The 19,204-nt window shown below is 38.9% G+C and overlaps 3 protein-coding genes across 3 annotated transcripts; all 3 read right to left on the minus strand.

Moving 5' to 3' along the window:
• Nucleotides 1-1,088: 1,088 nt before the first annotated feature.
• LOC143875671 (uncharacterized) lies at nt 1,089-1,748 on the minus strand. Its single transcript, XM_077377277.1, has one exon. It carries the CDS (start codon nt 1,746-1,748, stop codon nt 1,089-1,091), a length of 660 nt encoding a protein of 219 aa, XP_077233392.1.
• A 7,871-nt stretch (nt 1,749-9,619) lies between these two features.
• On the minus strand, nt 9,620-11,701 carry LOC143875610 (uncharacterized). Its single transcript, XM_077377220.1, has 3 exons — nt 11,532-11,701; nt 10,454-10,500; nt 9,620-10,165 (listed from the first exon to the last, which is right to left on the minus strand). The coding sequence occupies exons 1-3, from the start codon at nt 11,661-11,663 to the stop codon at nt 9,889-9,891; spliced, it is 456 nt and encodes a 151-aa protein (XP_077233335.1). The 5' UTR covers nt 11,664-11,701; the 3' UTR covers nt 9,620-9,888.
• Nucleotides 11,702-17,947: 6,246 nt separating this feature from the next.
• On the minus strand, nt 17,948-18,607 carry LOC143875672 (uncharacterized). The gene has a single exon (XM_077377279.1). The coding sequence runs from the start codon at nt 18,605-18,607 to the stop codon at nt 17,948-17,950; it is 660 nt and encodes a 219-aa protein (XP_077233394.1).
• Nucleotides 18,608-19,204: the final 597 nt, after the last annotated feature.

A 19,204-nucleotide genomic window follows, 5' to 3' on the forward strand; every position in this document is an offset into this window, starting at 1 on the left:
TTTGAAAACAAAAAAACGAAGAAGCTCCATTTACCTTTCAACTTCAATCACTCTTTAATATAAGAAAGACCCAAAATTCATAGGCATAAAGATTGGTCGATATTGGTGCTGAAAAAAAGGATGGTGAAATCATATAATATTTCAACAAAGATTTCACCAAAAAAAAATGAAACGCAGAATGATATTGACTTATTGAGAGAAGAATTGAATGGTGCAGAATGATATTACGAGAAAAACAGGGTTTGGGGTGTCAATTGGGCAGTCTTAATAAAAAAAGAGAAAACGGTTCCTACACACATGTGTAGATAAGTTATCTACACACTAGCTTAAAAGACAGTGGGGGCCCACATTGTTTGGGTGATCCAAACCATTCATTTTTAAGGCCCTCACATAGATAGGGTGTCCACAAAAAATCAGATCCATAGGATAATCCTAACCATTCGAACTGTGGAGGCAAAAGATGGACTAATTTGTGAAGGTTTAAAGACATCCATTTTACATCCACAAATCGTAGGGTTGGGATGATCCTATGGATCTGATTTTTTGTAGACACCCTATCTATGTGAGAGCCTTTAAAATGGATGGCTTGGATCACCTAAACAATGTGGGCCCCCACTCTATTTTAAGCTAGTGTGTAGAGAACTCTCTACACATATGTGGAGGAACCGTTTTCTCATAAAAAAACAAAATTTTTTTTTTGAATAATGACAGGTTACGCAGAGTGGAACCAACAAATAGCCTTTTCCCATCCTGGCTTTCTTAAAATGGCAAAACTACCCCTCCTGTGCCATGTGGGGTGTAGTGATTTGTTTGGTTCCACTCTCGATTTCCTTTTTTTTTTTTTTTTTTTTCCGTTTTGATGGGTAAGCTGGGGTTAGGCAAGACTCCTACCAGATTCATTTAAAAATAAAAATAAAAGAGATACATCAGGGGGGCTCAAAAGCCAGCAAAAAGGGCACATCACCCAACAAGACAGAGACCAAAGCACATGGGGAGCCTTAAAAGGCATACAGATTGAAACACACAAACAAAAATTACAAATCATCATAGCTAAATACTAGCGACGAAGAGGACTGGAGAGAGGGGAGCTACAATCTCAAGTAGCTATGCCCTGCATCGAGAGCTACAATATTTGCAAGCTCCTGGGGCATTAGATTAGTAGGGATATCCTCCCTTAAACAGCAGCAAGCAGGTTTGGAGAGGTAATCCGCTGCGGAATTGCCTTCTCTCCAAATGTGTGAGATCTTCCATTCCTTGATTAGAGCTAATGTAGCTTTGATTTCAATCAAGATAGAGATTGCTTTCCACGGACAGTCCCAATTTTCTTTGATAACATTCACCGCAATCAATGCATCTGACTCAACCTTTTTGAATCCTTTGGCCAAAGCCAGCGTAATGTCATGTAGAATTGCTCCGAGTTCAAGAATGTGTATCTCCTCTTTTTTCTGCCTAACCGAGAACATGGCATGAACCTGACTGAGGTGGTCTCTTATTATTCCTCCGATGCTGGCCTCATCCTCATCAAGAGCAGCATCAGTATTTATCTTCATCTCTCCCTGCTCCGGCCGAGACCAAAAGCAAAATTCCGGGTTCTTCTCCCCTTGGATGCAAGCCAGTCCAAAATTTTCCGCAGTCTTCATATTCCGATTATTTTTTATATCATTCAGCTGAAGGTGAGTCAATCTCCCACGAATAACATTCAGGATATTGTTCAGAATCTCCTGCTTGTGCTTTTTGTGGGCCACCATGAATTCCGCGATTTCTTTCACACGATATGTTGTAGACAGTAGCACAAAACCCACTCTGATGATTGTAGTTGATTGCCCTCTGCCATGAAATGTGTTCCGGATCCGTTCTTCTTCAGATAACAAGGCTTTGAAAGGTTTTCTACGAAACCCGCATCTCGACAGGATGGATCTCCATATCTAGGGGGAGTAAGAACATCTAAAGAAGAGGTGATTTATACATTCAGGGTTAGCTTTACATAGACTACATTTCATGTCTCGATTTCCTTGGCAGCGCTGAAAGAGAAATGAATAATGTTATCGATTAAATAAAGTTGTGGCGCCACCCTATGCATGGACTTGGGTGGAGGATCATGAGGCCTACCAATTCAAAACATGAAGTAAATTTTAATTAGCTTGCTAGAAAAGAGGACCAAACACTTAAGAATCAGAATCAGAATCAGAATCAGCATCCCATTCCGATTCCACTAGAATCAGTACACCACCTCTTGGTCAAGAAATTGATGGGAGCACTATAAACTTCCACATCAATTCCGCACCATATTTCATTCGTTTATTCGAGCTAAACATTGAAACATGATGCCATTCCCCTGCATGATTCCATGCAATCCAAATGGGTTCTTAATATTTTTATTAGAATAATGATATGGTAGGCGAGTTGGGAAACGACCATGGAACCACACGATCTGTTCACACATTAACAATTACTTTCATTTATCTTAGCTCCTTTTTTTCGTATTTTCTTAAGCTGGCAAGACTAACCGTCCCCATGCCATACGGCATGTAGGGATTTGTTCTGTTCCACTCTCGGTCAGCGAAGGAACCGGATTTCCTAGCAGCACTCTTTTTATCATCGAGGGTCTCTTAATACGCTTTCCCATTGAAAAACTAAGAAGCATATTGCACAAACTCAGATAAAAGGCACACCATCAAAATGGATGGGCCCATTATCCTTGTGCATGGATTTAGTTGTAAAATGGATGGCCCCATCCTATGCATGTATTTTGGTGGAGACAGTGGGTCCAACCGTGGATGTAAAATGGTGCTCACCATATGAATGAGTCTGTATGGAAATGGTAGGCCCACCCCATCAAAGCATGGTATAAACGATGGGCCCCACTCACGCTATTATCTCAGGTTGATAATATAATTTCATAAATTATAATTTCTAAAGCTCAGGTCACCCACGTCTCTCTCACATAGTCATGCACGACCCAATTTCAAAGAGAAAACTGAATTTGTAGGGGATGCATAGATGCGAATCGCGAGGGAATGAATGTTAGTGAAAATCCGAATTTGTTGGGGGGAACCGAAATTTGCGGGTGAAAAACTTAATAATCAGCCAGATAACTTAATATTAGCCACGCAACATAATAGTTTGAGAATAGGAATAAACGTGGCAAAACTGAATGTCAAGAGAAAAATCTTTTCCAATAAAAATAGGGAAATGCTTTTAACACTCCAATGTTCTGCTTTTAATTGGGATTGTCAGAGAGGAACGGTAAATAACCTTTTGACTGCCAGTTAAAAGCAAAACGACAAGCTACTTTCGCTCCATAAAAAAAAATCATTGGAGTGTTAAAATCATTTCCCTAAAAATATTTCTTCAAAAAAGCGAACGACACGCAGAAGAAACCTGATTAGTATATGTCTGTTAGGGGTAAAAACGGTATATATATTTAGTATTGACCCAAAGATCACCAGACACCAAACACATTCGACGTAATCCCATACAAGGGAACCATCGGAGCCAACCTAACTCTCACCCCGAATCCGCGCCACACACGCAATGGACACATCTAGAATCATCAGTTCCGACCCTCCAAGAAAATAAGACACAACCACGGAAATCCCGCAAGCGAGCGGGGAATCCGGTTGACCGTTACAAGAAACCCGCCTTCCACGTCAGAGAGAGGAATCAAAGGTTCCCGCTATGACCATCATCCCACCAATTCCGCCTGGATATTCTGCAACAATTAAAGCATGGTTGTGCTGATATCGTTTACCTATATTATAGATAGATAAATTGGAGGAATTATATGGTATCCTAGGGGGTCAAGTCCGTGTAGTTGGTACATAAAAGCACCACTCTTGATATTTGATCCAACAGAAGGATCAAACATCAACGGGTACCTGACTCTTACGGCCGGGCACATTATAAAAGCTCGATAAATTGATATCACGTAGGGGAATTATGGTGGTTTAATCCTAAATGTGAAAAATAGAGAATTGACGTGGTCCGTATATATCGAAAAGTACAAATCAAGAAGCGTTCATATTGCTACAGGTGTGGGCAAGACGCGCAGTTTCGCGGAAAAAGCATGCCGGAAGATTTTACTGGATTCGCAAGGGATGGATCGATTAATTAGCAGGGCCCCACGAAATGAGTGGACCAGAAGAGTCTCAATCCGGTCAACTAATAGCGTCGGTGTAATCGAGACCGTTGAGATCACTTGTAAGGAGTCATCGTGAGAGAGGAGACATGCCCTCCTTGGGCTAGGGCTATGCATTTATCTCATCTGCTATGCTGTTTTGGTACTGCCCGCACCGCACCCTTTTTTTAATTGCTTGGAAGTATATGATTTATTTGAATTGCTTAATATATGTATGGAGATATAAATGAAGTACCGAAACCATGGCCCACTGTACAATTAATGGCGGGATGTGTCATTGTATCAGTTCAAATACCTTAGGACCTTCAATTTGAAACTGAAATTCAGAACTATTCGATTCATTTGACAGTGGGCTTCTCAACAAAAGAAAATGAGAATGCCCCACATTATTTTATCATTATCATTTTGGCGATTCATCGGCGAAGTGAGTTGGGCAGTAGAGTAGCTCCAGTGTAAACCAAACCCAACACGGAATTGGGGAAAAGGCACCCTGCTTGACTCTTTATTTGGTTCAATTTATTTATATCTCCTTTTCGTCCCTGCTCTACTGCCTCCCTCCTTCTTCCGTCCTAGTCGAGAGAGAGAGAGAGAGAGAGAGAGAGTCTAAGGGTTTTCCCGGGGCTATATAGATGACAGAGGATTTGAGTCTTGCTCTATTGATCCCCTGTGATAGATTATGAGAGAGGTTTTTTGTGTGTGTGGCTGAGGATGTGGACACCTATGCTATTCAGTAACAACTGCTTGGAGAAGGATTAAGCTGTTTTCTGATTGGTTCTGTGACAGCTGCTCTGAGGTGGGATGAGAAGCTTCTTCGAATAAGAGCACGTAAAGTTGGTTCTTTCTTTTCTTTTTTGTATCTATGGAGGGGAAGAAGAGCTAGAGAAAATCAAAGATTGGAGCAGAATCAGCAAGCGAAGATCAGCAGCAGCAGCCCCCAAGAAAACGAGGTCGTGGTCGGCCGCGAAAAATCATCGAAAATACGGAGGAGGCAGAAGAAAAAGATGAAGCCCATGGCGAAGACAAATTGAGAATTGGCAAAGAGGAGAAGCAGAAAGGAAAGGAATCGTCGTCTTCAGCTGCTGCTGCGCCTCAGGAGGAAGAAGAAGAGAAGGCAAAGGAGGAGGAGCCTCTCAGAAGAAGCAGAGGGAGACGAAAAAGACAGCCTCAGAAGAGTAGCTGAATAAATTGTTGGAGATAATCCTTGTTAAGAGATTCTTGGCCAGATCTCTACTTTGGATATTACAAGATCCTTAGGCCAAGATTGGGCATGATTCATTTCTATCCCTCAAATCTCTGCCATGATCCATTTCCATCTTTAGCTAAAGATTGCTGGCAAATTATTTCCATCTCTATTGTAATTGCCAGCCAAGATATTTGCTGAAATTTATTCTGTATATTTGACTTTCTTTTGTAGTATTCTAATCCTGAGATTTCTCTACAATCTTGGGATCCTAATTTATTCTTGTAATTGTATATATATACCTCTAATGTAATGAAGAAATTCATATAGTATTCTTCTATTCTAAAATCCCATTTTTAGCATTCTATTATGAAATTATGTTCTTAACATGGTATCAAAGCAAACAACGATCTTTAGGCCTATCTTCTTCAACTCCATTTTATCTTCTCACAAGCTTTCGTTCTCAACTCGCTTCCCTTACCGTTTGTCATTGTTGAAGCTACTATTCATATTATTTGTGTTGTTCTTTAACCACAGATCCTTTAATCATGTCTTCAAATGACCATGTCACATCTGCCAATGACAATTCGTCAAAGATTACAGACTCCAATGACTTTCCCGTTAAAGGTACGAACGAGGAAAATGTCTCTACCAACAATCCTTATTTTCTCCATCACTCTGACAATGCAGGGACTGTTCTTGTTTCTCATTCTCTCACCGGAGAGAATTATGCTACTTGGTCTCGTGCCATGACCATGGCACTCACTGCAAAAAATAAGTGGGCTTTCGTTGATGGCTCCCTTCCACTACCTAAAACCTGATTCACCACTGTTTTCATCTTGGGTTCGAGCCAATACCATGGTCTCTTCCTGGATTGCTAATGCCTGTGAAAAAGACCTTGCTGATAGTGTTAAGAACATAATTTCATGTTAGAATGCTAAGAATGGGATTTTAGAATAGAAGAATGATATATGTATTTCTTCATTACATTAGAGGTATATATATACAATTACAAGAATAAATTAGAATCCCAAGATTGTAGAGAAATCTCAGGATTATAGAATAAATTTCAGCAAATATCTTGGCTGTCAATTACAGTAGAGATGGAAATAATTTGCCAGCAATCTTTAGCTAAAGATGGAAATGGATCATGGCAGAGATTTGAGCCAATGATAGAAATGAATCATGCCCAATCTTGGCCTAAGGATCTTGTAATATCCAAAGTAGAGATCTGGCCAAGAATCTCTTAACACTCCCCCTCAAGTTGGAGCATGAACATTGAGAATGCCCAACTTGCTGACTTTCAAAACGTAACAAGTACACCCCCTGAGGTTTTGTCTGGTTTTTTTAATGTGACGGAATCGATGGAGAGCATAAGATTGACTATAATGCCCTCGTCTTCCCCAAATAAAATTTAGCGTTTTCATACTTAAAATGAAAATTAGGGTTTGATTCAAACCCCACGTTCATTTATCAGCACAAACTCTCGGTGTAGGGGTTTTATTTGTCTTCATTCACATCATTATCATGCTTTGCACATAAACCCTAATATTTTAAGGGTTTTTTTGTCTTTTTCAGTATCTTTTTTCTTGAAATGTGGGGTTTGATGTAGCCATGGACTGGTGTTTCGTTGTCTGTGGTGGGGGGATGTCTTGAAGAAGAGCCACTTGATGCCATTGAAGAGGAGGAACTGTCAACAAGGAAGAAACAACCTTGGAAGGAAATAGTGTAACCCTAATCCCTTTGCAAATGGCTTAAAACCAGTAAGGAGGGTATTTTTGTCCTCAAAATATTAACCCAAGTAAGTTTTAGTCAGTCCATCAAGTTAAATTGACGGACCGTCAATGGAGGGGGTCTACTTAAATATGTCAGAAAGTTGAGGGGGTGTACTTGTTACGTTTTGAAAGTCAGCGTTAGAGTTGAATGTGTCAGAAACTAGAGAGGGTGTAAATGTATTTTTCTCTAAAATAAAAAAATGGAATGTTATCAGCACAACCATGTTTTGATATTTGCAGTAATATATCTTATCTTTCAATATTTAAAAAGCTGTAAAAGGTCAACACAGAAACCGAAATTCCCGAAACGTATCAAATTTTGGTCGAAATTTCAGAAATTCAGGCAAAATTTAAGATAAAATATTAATTTTTTATTCATTTACAGAATTGCAGCCTAAATTAAGGAAATTTTCGGCCCAAAAAACGACATTTCAAGCGCCCGTTACCAAATTTCGGCTAAAATTTCGGTTAAAATTTCGGTTTTGAATAGAACAGAAACCGAAATTTAAAACCTTGTTGACAAGTCAATTAAAAAAGAAAAGATCTACTGCATTTGTGCAGTAATTAAAACATGGTTGTGTTGATAACATTTCCCTAAAAAATGATGGGTATTTTCATACATTGGTATACCCACACAAAAGAACTATAGGAGTTTTCGAAGAGCATGTAAAATGAATCTGAAATGACAAAATGTTCTTTCCATAGCCATATGGAACAAATCCAGCAAATTCTCTGTTTTTCTTTAGAAACATGGAGAAATGAGATTGGCATGATGATAAATTTGGCCATTTTCAACCAACTATGATTTCCTCTTTTTAATTCTCTTAATTTTTTCTTTATTAAACCTCTAAAGTTGCTTCCTTTTTTTTTAACCTTGATCAGGGGTCTGAGATTCTCCAATCACTACGGTTAGCAAAAATGGATGAGGCAAGTGATGGGCGGCCAGACCAACCAGATCGCAAGCCAAGTCACATATTAGGACTTCTCGGTTCATCATTTGTCTCAACTCAACCAGTGGCTCAAGTATGTAATGCCTAGTATTGAAATTCAATGAGTCAACCAGTTGCTCAAGTAAATAATGGTTAGTATTGAAATTCAATACAAGGATATATCATATAAAGAGGCCATTTAAGTCGTTGACTCTTCGACAAATGATGCTTGCAAAAGAAAAGGCAATAAATCATCTTGTCAATGGAACAGTCTTCATATAAATTCTAGGGGTGCTATTAGATGTGATCCATTGGATATTCTAAGCATCCATCGTAAGTTGTGTTACAACTTACCTTTTGGGTTTTGAGGTACGGTGAATTGTCTTTTTGTAATTTTTTTTCTCCTTTCAGGATTAATACTATCATCTGCAAATAACATACACCATGACACCTCATCCAAGATACCCTCTGTAAGCTCATCCATAACAAAGAAAATATGGAGTGCAACTTTAGTAATATAAGAAGTTATGGAGAACTACTTTAGAATCCAAAGGTTTTAGACTGAGTAGGACTAAGACAGAGTACATGGAGTGCAACTTTAGTAATGTAAGGAGGCAGGACGAGGATGTAGTAAATATGACTGGACAGGTGGTACCTAAGATGGATATCTTTCGCTATCTTGGTTCAATTCTACATAAGGAATGAGAGATTGAAGAAGATGTTATCCATAGAATAAGAGCAGGTTGATTGTAGTGGAAGCTTGCCTCGGGAGTTCTATGCGACCGTAAAATCCTACCAAGTTGAAGGGAAAGTTTTATAAGACAGCTGTGAGGCCAGCCATGCTGTACAACTTAGAATGTTGGGCCACCAAGAAGCAGCATGTGCATAAGATGAGTGTAGCGGAGATGCGAATGCTTAGATGGATGTGCGGCCACACAAGGTTAGATAGAATTAAAAATGAAGACATTCGTAAAAAGGAGGGGGTGGCACCAATTGAGAAGAAGATGAGAGAGCACCGCTTAAGATGGTTTGGACATATTCAACGTAGACCTTTGGATGCTCTGGTGAGAAGAGGTGACTCGTGCCAAATTGATGGAGTAAAAAGAGGTAGGGGTAGACCGAAAACAACTTGGGTAGAAACAGTGAGGAAATACATGATAACTAGGAACATAACAGAGAACATGACCTTAGAGAGGATAGAATGGAAGAAAATGATCCACGTAGAAGAACCTAACTAGAGCCAGGATTAGAGCCGGGTAGATTCCTTCACCTTCTTCATGAAAATTTTCTATAGGATTCATTTAGCCAACCCCAACTAGTTTGGGACAAAGGCTTTGTTGAGTTGAGTTTCATCAATAAAATCCAAGGTCCCACCCCCGGGTTCCTAGATAAATTAAGGGGTTAAAAAAGATGCTAGTATTGAAACTCGGTTGACCAAGACAGGAATCTTCCAAGTTGACTCAGTTGACTTGGCAAACACAGTGGATGAAAAAGGGCTTCAATAGAATGAGTGACAAACAAGCCCATGATTCACATTCAACAACAACAACAAAAATGCATGCAACTAAGCGTCCAAATGGGGCTATAGATACAAATGGGGTCATAAAGCACCAGCATCTTATATAATTTTATAACTAACTGTCCAAAATATCTGATCGATTCAACTAAGGATTGCATTACCCACTGTCAGGGGTACATCACATTCACACACGAGTTTTGATCTACTAATACATTACAGCATTCCTGGCATTTTTGGGCTTACGTGCTTAAATTTCTTTCTCTAAATCTACAGATTGATAAAAGTGTTTCAATATTAATCTTAAGCAATTTAGGATGATGCATAAAACTTAATTGTACTTTAAAATATCAACTATCTCTTTGGCATACTTCCTCAGAAGCTTGGAAAGGTATAGTAACAGCAGGTGAGCCTGTAACTGTACTGCCTGCAGAAACAGAGAGTGTTGGTGTGGGTCCTGGTACTGGCAGGCAAGGAGAGGCATTCGGCGAATGGCGATTGAAATTGTATGTCTCTGATATTGGAGACATAGTTGTCGGTGTGCATGTTAGTGATGACACTGTAGAAGGTTGAGATGAATTTGAGTGGGGACCACTTCTCTGAGATGCTTGCATGTTGACTTTTATCCTGCATTTCATAAAAAAAGAACCAATGTTTAGAAATACAATACAGCAAGAAGGATGAAGCAATCAAAAGGCTTGCTGACACGAGATGATCATTGTTCTTTCTTGAGAAGAACTCAACTGAGTACTCAATAAACATGGTCGATTACTTATGAACTCGACTACTCAAAAGCATTTTTAGGACCTTAATTCAACTGGAGAGATCACACGTTTTTTTGTGTCGAGTTGGAAACGGACGATCACAAGTGAGTCGAGTTTTGATTTTCTTAAAATCTTGATAATGACAGATTACCTGTTGTGAAGATTGATATACTCGTCAGTTTCATCCAATATTTCCTCCTGAATGACAAACAAAAATATTAATGATTAGCATGAATCATTCTAGAGAATGTAAATACTTCACAGCACATGAGGAATAATCCTTGCAATGTAGGATGCAAGGTCAGGAAGAAATACTTCTCTCTCTCTCTCTCTCTCTCTCTCTCTCTCTCTCACACACACACACACACACACCCAATATGCCATATTGTGAGATCTATGTGACATATATGATGGTTGCAATTCAAATAACTCAAATCTTCAACAAGGAGAATACAACGCAGGTCCATTCAGTATCTCCAATGCAAAGGGCTAGGTGGTCTTCTGGTCTAGCATCCGCTATAACATGGAGTTTGATGTGATTTGACCCTACCCATTGCATAAGCACATTTTGGAGTTTTAGTCATATGAATTTACTAGTTATCAATGAGCATTTATGCCAAACTCTACTGTGTGGTTTGTAAGTATATACATGTGTGATATACTAACCATGGTCCAACTGGAACATCTACATGGTGGAAACTTTCAAGTTTTCATGACCATTATATACATAATGGTCGATGGACCATTATGCAAAACAAAACAAAAAAAATTGCTAAATTTTTGCATAATGGCGGGAGCCTTGTGCACTGGTCCGCCCCTTTTTTTTTGCATAATGGTCAATGGCAATTTGCAATTGAGCAAATGGAAGCAACTATGTCACCAAATATTATTCAACCTACTTGCATACTTTATCCAATGGTTCCCATATGCAAAAAAACAAAAAACAAAAAACAAAAAACAAAAAAAAAAACTGATGCCTAATGTGCAAAGTAATTATCACTCCTTGAATAAAATATATCATCGTGTAACAGTATGGACATTCCACTGTTTGTTTTTTCAACAAGCGTGTTCATGTCGTATTTACCTAGCCTATGTAACATATATAGCAAACACATAAGCAAGAGAGATCATCAATAGATTGATTCATTTTAGCTCCCTATTGCAATTGCTAACCAGTTACGAGCATAAAGTTGCTACTTCCAAGAGCTGATATCATCCAATCTACTTACCTGTAGAAGTTCTTCAATCACATCCTCCATGGTAATTACGCCCACAACCTCTTCACTGGATAAATACTCTGGAATAGGAGCATTTTCAATGTCTAAAATGCAATCTGAACGCCTATGCCGCTTCTTTGACATTGGAGCTGCCAAAGGTCTATTGCTTAGCTGTTGATTTCCATCCTCCTACTAATCGCTCGCGCAGGGGCGGAGCCAAGAATTTGCTCGTGCGCCGCTCGCGTGCGCAAGGGGGAGGGCGCTTTTTTTTTTTATAAGAAAAAAAAAACAACTATTTATTGTTTAAGTATCTAAAGCTAATTAAATTGGTTTCGCTTTCAGAATGTTCTCTATGTCATCGAACTTTTAACTTGGTTGGATTTTGCTCTTTGCACATCCATAAAAGTTTAACAAAAAAATGGCTCTTATTAGCCGGATTAAATTAAACTTTGAGGGGAGTAATAAAGTAACATTTGACGACTCTAGAGTCAAAGGTAGCTAATTTTAATGTTTCTTTATAAAAATTTCTTTCATATATGTGAAGATATAAGAACAAAAAAAAGAAAAGAAAAGCACTTAATTACAGTCGCCAAAATCTTACTTTTATTAAGGCAAATAAAATGGTGAAACTCCCAACATCTGCAAGGAAGCTCACTGCACGTGACAAAAACATAGTAACTGGTCTGAGTTTATGAACAGCTGAGAAAAGGTGTTAAATTGAATGAGATTTTAGAAAAAGAACAGGTTACGGAAATGGGTGTTTAAAGAAACACCCATATGAGAGAGATAGAGACTGCAGATGAAATAAAGAGGGTGACAGAGCCAGACAGGGAGAGACATTGAGGGAGAGAGCATACCTTTGGAAGATTAATGAAGGAGATGGAGATGGAGGCAGCAATAGATGGAGACAGAGAGCGCCTAAAATCGTGAATCTTGAGAAACCGAAACAAGATAAAAGTTCATAAAACCCTAAAAATCGTGAATATTGAGTAAAACTAGAGATGGAGATGGAGGCATGGGAAGATGGAGATGGAGGGCGTCGAAAATTGGGAATCTTGATAAAGCGAAAGAAAATAAAACCCTAAAAAATAGTCACTATTGACTAAAACCCTAAATAGATGGAGATGGAGGATGGAGAGGGAAAGCGCCAAAATTGTTGAAACAAAATCAAAGCCTAAAAAGTAGGATCATTCCCTTCTTGAAAAGGCAAGAAATTGTTTTAGACCAAAATAGGTAGACGAATTTCAAGAAAGATCTTTGCCCCCACTTCATGACAATTCGGAAATTAAAGGGGGGCAAAGCATACTTTAGGAATTTTGGAAGCTATATAATATAAAATTTTGAGATTTTTCGCCGGGGGGGTTCCTCCGCCCATGCGCTCACTTCTTTTACTTTTCCGCACTTGTGGTTTTTTATTGAATATTTGTTGATTCCTTTCCATAACAATAATAAAGACTTCTGGAAGGCAATATGATGCAGTGCCAACTTGGCAGCTATGTCAAGCCTAGGTGGCTTGGGTGGAGTATCCAAGATTGTTTTGTAATGAATGCTTGGAAGACTTTTTCTACAACTATCTCATTTATGAGTCCTAGTGAGTTGTATTTCATTAAGTGGTCTAGTAAGTTGAGTTTCATTAGCTAGTGGCTAGTAAGTTGAGTTGCATTAACTAAGTCTAGTAAATTGTGTTTCTTTGAGTTAGCCTAGTAAGTTAAGGTGTTGAAAATTGTGGTAGTTAATATTGTGTAGAGATTTCTATGTGTAGTTAATGCTTTGCAGAGATTCCTTTGTAAGGATTCTATAAAATGTGTTGTATGAGATGTAGATGGGGATTTTGGACAGACTTAGATTAATTATAATCTATCAATTTGGTTGAGCATTGCTGCCGTTTCCTCCTTCTCTTGGTTGTGTTCTTGTGTTCTAGATTGTTCTTCTTCCCTTCAGGATTGTTTGTATGTTAAAGCCGAGGAGAGAACATCGAAGGAGATTGGCAAATGAAGCAATCAGTATGAGTCACATGATTATATTTATATGAACTGCATGTGAAATGCGGTGTATGTATTATATGTAAATATTTGTATGAAATATTTATAAAAATTAGATGTAAAATGTGGCATGTACTATGTTATTAAACCATTATAGATGACTGTGTTGCTTATGTTGTGGTTTTCAAGTGTGTATTTGTGCTTATTCTCCTGAAGTTTCATCTTAAAATTCTATCATTTGCATATGCTTCCACATGTTTCCCTGATTTTACATGATTTTCACCGACATATCTAACCAAAATCAAACCGTTTATGTGGCGACTGAAAGTGAAATTTAAAACCTTGCGTAAATATACACCCGCATCATGCTTGAAGCAGTAGATATGTCCCCGCCACCCACACCACAGACACACACACCCTCATAACAACATGCATAGATCTAAGCATTTCCCCTTTGAAACTCTGGATCTATCCCACCTAACACATTTGACATTCCAAATTTGTCATTCCATCCCTATTGAACACGTAGATCTACATATTTGCTCTTTCAAAAACCCAAATCCACCAACCAGACTCCTAGATCCATACCTTTCTCCCATTGACGTGTGCATGCCCTATGGCACTTCCTCTTCTGTATTTATTCTCTCCTTGAGAGATTTGGTTAGGTTTGTCATTCAGAGAGAGAGAGAGAGAGAGAGAGAGAGAGAGAGAGAGAGAGAGAGAGAGAGAGAGAGACTTGGTTAGGTTTGTCACAAACTGTCCAAGATAAATTAGTTAGACCTTTTGCATGCCCTATGGCACTTCCTCTTCTTTATTTCTCCTCTCCTTAAGAGATTTGGTTAGGTTTGCCATTCAGAAAAAAGAGAGAGATCGGTTAGGTTTGTCACAAACTGTCCAAAGATAAAGTAGTTAGACCTGCTGATTCCACTATTACAACAAAAATATGATAAGAAAAGGTCACGCATAATTCTAAGAATACTTTCAATTACTATGCGATCCCATCTACCCTTAATTCACTGACTATTGTGGTGACACGAGTAATAAATAACGAAGTCTAGATGAGGGTGTTGTGTAAAGAAGGGCCGTAACTGATACTCATAAGATTTATTTTTTATGTTTTTGGTAGTAAAGGCAGCAGATGATGGATTGGAAATTTTATTTAATTAAACATAGTGGGCAAAAGTAAAAGAAGGAGGAGAAGGGAAAATGGTTACAGAATGCGGCCGAGCTTCTCATCGACGGTGATGGATTCCTCGGATAGAACACTGAGTTGTTCCAGTGAGTAGGGATGCTCTGGATCTCTGATGTCCCTCACAAAATCTGCTCCTTCAGTCAAGAAACCAAATTTCCCTAATTTCTATCTACACCGCTGATTTTGAGCAACAAGAAAGATTCAGACCCAAAATAAAAATAAAAAATCCATATAAAGTCGGAAAGCGGTGATTTTGACGAAAAAGAAAAGGATATCATAGATGTCGAGAGGATCGACGGCATCGTCGGCGTGGGGATCTTCTGTTCGAGCGATCCTTTCTTTCTTGGCATGAACCACTGGATTAGCATTGATCAGTCCCAGAGTCATCTCTCCTCCTCCTCCTCCTCCTCCAACAAACCTTGCTTGCTTTCACCCTCTTCTTCTCCTCTTCTTCTATCAAACAAACGCAAGGAAATGCCAACTCAACTGACCTTGGATGACTTAAATGCCCCTCCCTCTCTCACTTACCTTTTTCTTTTCTTTTTTTGTCCTTTTTTGCTGCTTGTTTGAGCCCGAGTTTAGGTGAGCCATCCAACCCGAGCGTGTAGTCTATTGGCCAGATGCCTCACGCTCTTCACCTTAATTTCCAACACTACTAATAATTATGAGTTTGTCTCACTACTTTCACTTTTATGCTACATTATAATCAATATTAAATTCCTAATTTGTAAGTGTAAACACCTCTTTTTTCAAAAAGAAAATCAAACAAAGGCAAAGGCCCTCACTTTTCAACTTTATTACAGCCTAAGTGTTAAAAAAACCCTAAGAACACTTAGAATTTACAAAAGAGTGCCGTTGAGCCCTTAAAAACGGGATTCTTCCCTTTCCAAATCCATTTTCATCACCAAAAGCAACTTTTCCAAAATTCCAACCATGGATATCCTTTAACCTACCCAATATCCATTCAATCTTGCCAAAAATACATTCTTACCTTGCCTTGCTCATCATTCCCTCTCTCATCGGTAATTTAATTTTAAGCTCGATTTCTTCCCTAATCTTCGCCCATGCCAATAGATACAACCGAGGAAGAAGATGTGCGGCCTACAACGGTTATTTTTCGCCCATCTCCGCAGCATCTTCTCACACGAGAAAACCACAATTACAAGCTCTCTTTATTCTCTTCGAGCAATTTCTTCTTTTCTTCCCCTTTTTCTGCAATTTTTTGCTATTTTATTATTCCTGGGGCAGCAACACAACATCATCTCATAGACGGAGAGGTATCATCCTTCTTTCGTTTCGCATTTCTCATAAGACAAATAAGGTCAAGGAATAAAAATGACAATAACTAGTACCGATTGATGGGGGAGAGACATATGTAGGTTGGTACAATGATACCTCCCTTTTATCATACCCTGACCCGAAACTCCTAGTTCTACAAGCTCATGGCTGCTAAGCGCCATAGCTTTCCTTACAGCTCTTCCTCACCCGATTATTAGGCTCTTATTAGGTCTATGGTGAAGAAAGGAGGCTTTCTTCTATTAAGAAAAGTGAGTCTTCTATTACTCCTTCCCGCCTCAAGGAAGATGTTTATCGCGCGAGGGCATCTCATATCTCACGTTGGCACTGGTCCTGACCTCCTCTTTCGAGTTCACCAACATCCATCCTCCTCTAGCACAACGCAATCGTCAAGCATACGGAAGTGGCTCCGCCGATTCCATCGCCAGACGACCCTCTAACAGGGAAGGACTAAACTTCCTTTCTCCTTATTTTCTTTCCATCTGCTTGTCATAATCTTCATGAATAAAGTATCAATTACAGAAAATTGTCCGATTTTATGAATGATCAACAAAAAAGATTTCTTACAAAATAATACAGGGAATCATATATGTATATTTTGCCTTAGATTGGGTGAATACAGTACTTGTATTCTCTTCCCCCCAATTGCTTCTATCAAAATTCTGTAAAATCAACCTCGCCACCATTTTATTTGTTTCGTCATTACACACTGAAAATTACATAGGTTTATATTAGTTGTTTACTGGGCCAGATCCGTTTTATCTCATTTAACACAAAAATTTTAAACTAGTTCAAATTTTTTGGTGTTTTCATTAAGATATATAATCCCAATAAGTCATCATGAATCATCATTTAGCAACAAGTTTAACTTTTTGAAAACAAAAAAACGAAGAAGCTCCATTTACCTTTCAACTTCAATCACTCTTTAATATAAGAAAGACCCAAAATTCATAGGCATAAAGATTGGTCGATATTGGTGCTGAAAAAAAGGATGGTGAAATCATATAATATTTCAACAAAGATTTCACCAAAAAAAAATGAAACGCAGAATGATATTGACTTATTGAGAGAAGAATTGAATGGTGCAGAATGATATTACGAGAAAAACAGGGTTTGGGGTGTCAATTGGGCAGTCTTAATAAAAAAAGAGAAAACGGTTCCTACACACATGTGTAGATAAGTTATCTACACACTAGCTTAAAAGACAGTGGGGGCCCACATTGTTTGGGTGATCCAAACCATTCATTTTTAAGGCCCTCACATAGATAGGGTGTCCACAAAAAATCAGATCCATAGGATAATCCTAACCATTCGAACTGTGGAGGCAAAAGATGGACTAATTTGTGAAGGTTTAAAGACATCCATTTTACATCCACAAATCGTAGGGTTGGGATGATCCTATGGATCTGATTTTTTGTAGACACCCTATCTATGTGAGAGCCTTTAAAATGGATGGCTTGGATCACCTAAACAATGTGGGCCCCCACTCTATTTTAAGCTAGTGTGTAGAGAACTCTCTACACATATGTGGAGGAACCGTTTTCTCATAAAAAAACAAAATTTTTTTTTTGAATAATGACAGGTTACGCAGAGTGGAACCAACAAATAGCCTTTTCCCATCCTGGCTTTCTTAAAATGGCAAAACTACCCCTCCTGTGCCATGTGGGGTGTAGTGATTTGTTTGGTTCCACTCTCGATTTCCTTTTTTTTTTTTTTTTTTTCCGTTTTGATGGGTAAGCTGGGGTTAGGCAAGACTCCTACCAGATTCATTTAAAAATAAAAATAAAAGAGATACATCAGGGGGGCTCAAAAGCCAGCAAAAAGGGCACATCACCCAACAAGACAGAGACCAAAGCACATGGGGAGCCTTAAAAGGCATACAGATTGAAACACACAAACAAAAATTACAAATCATCATAGCTAAATACTAGCGACGAAGAGGACTGGAGAGAGGGGAGCTACAATCTCAAGTAGCTATGCCCTGCATCGAGAGCTACAATATTTGCAAGCTCCTGGGGCATTAGATTAGTAGGGATATCCTCCCTTAAACAGCAGCAAGCAGGTTTGGAGAGGTAATCCGCTGCGGAATTGCCTTCTCTCCAAATGTGTGAGATCTTCCATTCCTTGATTAGAGCTAATGTAGCTTTGATTTCAATCAAGATAGAGATTGCTTTCCACGGACAGTCCCAATTTTCTTTGATAACATTCACCGCAATCAATGCATCTGACTCAACCTTTTTGAATCCTTTGGCCAAAGCCAGCGTAATGTCATGTAGAATTGCTCCGAGTTCAAGAATGTGTATCTCCTCTTTTTTCTGCCTAACCGAGAACATGGCATGAACCTGACTGAGGTGGTCTCTTATTATTCCTCCGATGCTGGCCTCATCCTCATCAAGAGCAGCATCAGTATTTATCTTCATCTCTCCCTGCTCCGGCCGAGACCAAAAGCAAAATTCCGGGTTCTTCTCCCCTTGGATGCAAGCCAGTCCAAAATTTTCCGCAGTCTTCATATTCCGATTATTTTTTATATCATTCAGCTGAAGGTGAGTCAATCTCCCACGAATAACATTCAGGATATTGTTCAGAATCTCCTGCTTGTGCTTTTTGTGGGCCACCATGAATTCCGCGATTTCTTTCACACGATATGTTGTAGACAGTAGCACAAAACCCACTCTGATGATTGTAGTTGATTGCCCTCTGCCATGAAATGTGTTCCGGATCCGTTCTTCTTCAGATAACAAGGCTTTGAAAGGTTTTCTACGAAACCCGCATCTCGACAGGATGGATCTCCATATCTAGGGGGAGTAAGAACATCTAAAGAAGAGGTGATTTATACATTCAGGGTTAGCTTTACATAGACTACATTTCATGTCTCGATTTCCTTGGCAGCGCTGAAAGAGAAATGAATAATGTTATCGATTAAATAAAGTTGTGGCGCCACCCTATGCATGGACTTGGGTGGAGGATCATGAGGCCTACCAATTCAAAACATGAAGTAAATTTTAATTAGCTTGCTAGAAAAGAGGACCAAACACTTAAGAATCAGAATCAGAATCAGAATCAGCATCCCATTCCGATTCCACTAGAATCAGTACACCACCTCTTGGTCAAGAAATTGATGGGAGCACTATAAACTTCCACATCAATTCCGCACCATATTTCATTCGTTTATTCGAGCTAAACATTGAAACATGATGCCATTCCCCTGCATGATT

Source organism: Tasmannia lanceolata, unplaced genomic scaffold (genome assembly GCF_043159265.1).
Source record: "Tasmannia lanceolata isolate RefF3 unplaced genomic scaffold, GAP_Taslan_0.1 ptg000004l, whole genome shotgun sequence".
Lineage (NCBI taxonomy): Eukaryota > Viridiplantae > Streptophyta > Magnoliopsida > Canellales > Winteraceae > Tasmannia > Tasmannia lanceolata.

Coding starts and splice junctions, on each gene's coding strand:
- LOC143875672 (XM_077377279.1), bottom strand. CDS start 18,607: ATGGTGGCCCACAAAAAGCACAAGCAGGAGATTCTGAACAATATCCTG.
- LOC143875671 (XM_077377277.1), bottom strand. CDS start 1,748: ATGGTGGCCCACAAAAAGCACAAGCAGGAGATTCTGAACAATATCCTG.
- LOC143875610 (XM_077377220.1), bottom strand. CDS start 11,663: ATGTCAAAGAAGCGGCATAGGCGTTCAGATTGCATTTTAGACATTGAA. Junction 10,501..11,531: donor TGATTGAAGAACTTCTACAG/GTAAGTAGATTG, acceptor TTTGTCATTCAG/GAGGAAATATTGGATGAAAC. Junction 10,166..10,453: donor TATATCAATCTTCACAACAG/GTAATCTGTCAT, acceptor TATGAAATGCAG/GATAAAAGTCAACATGCAAG.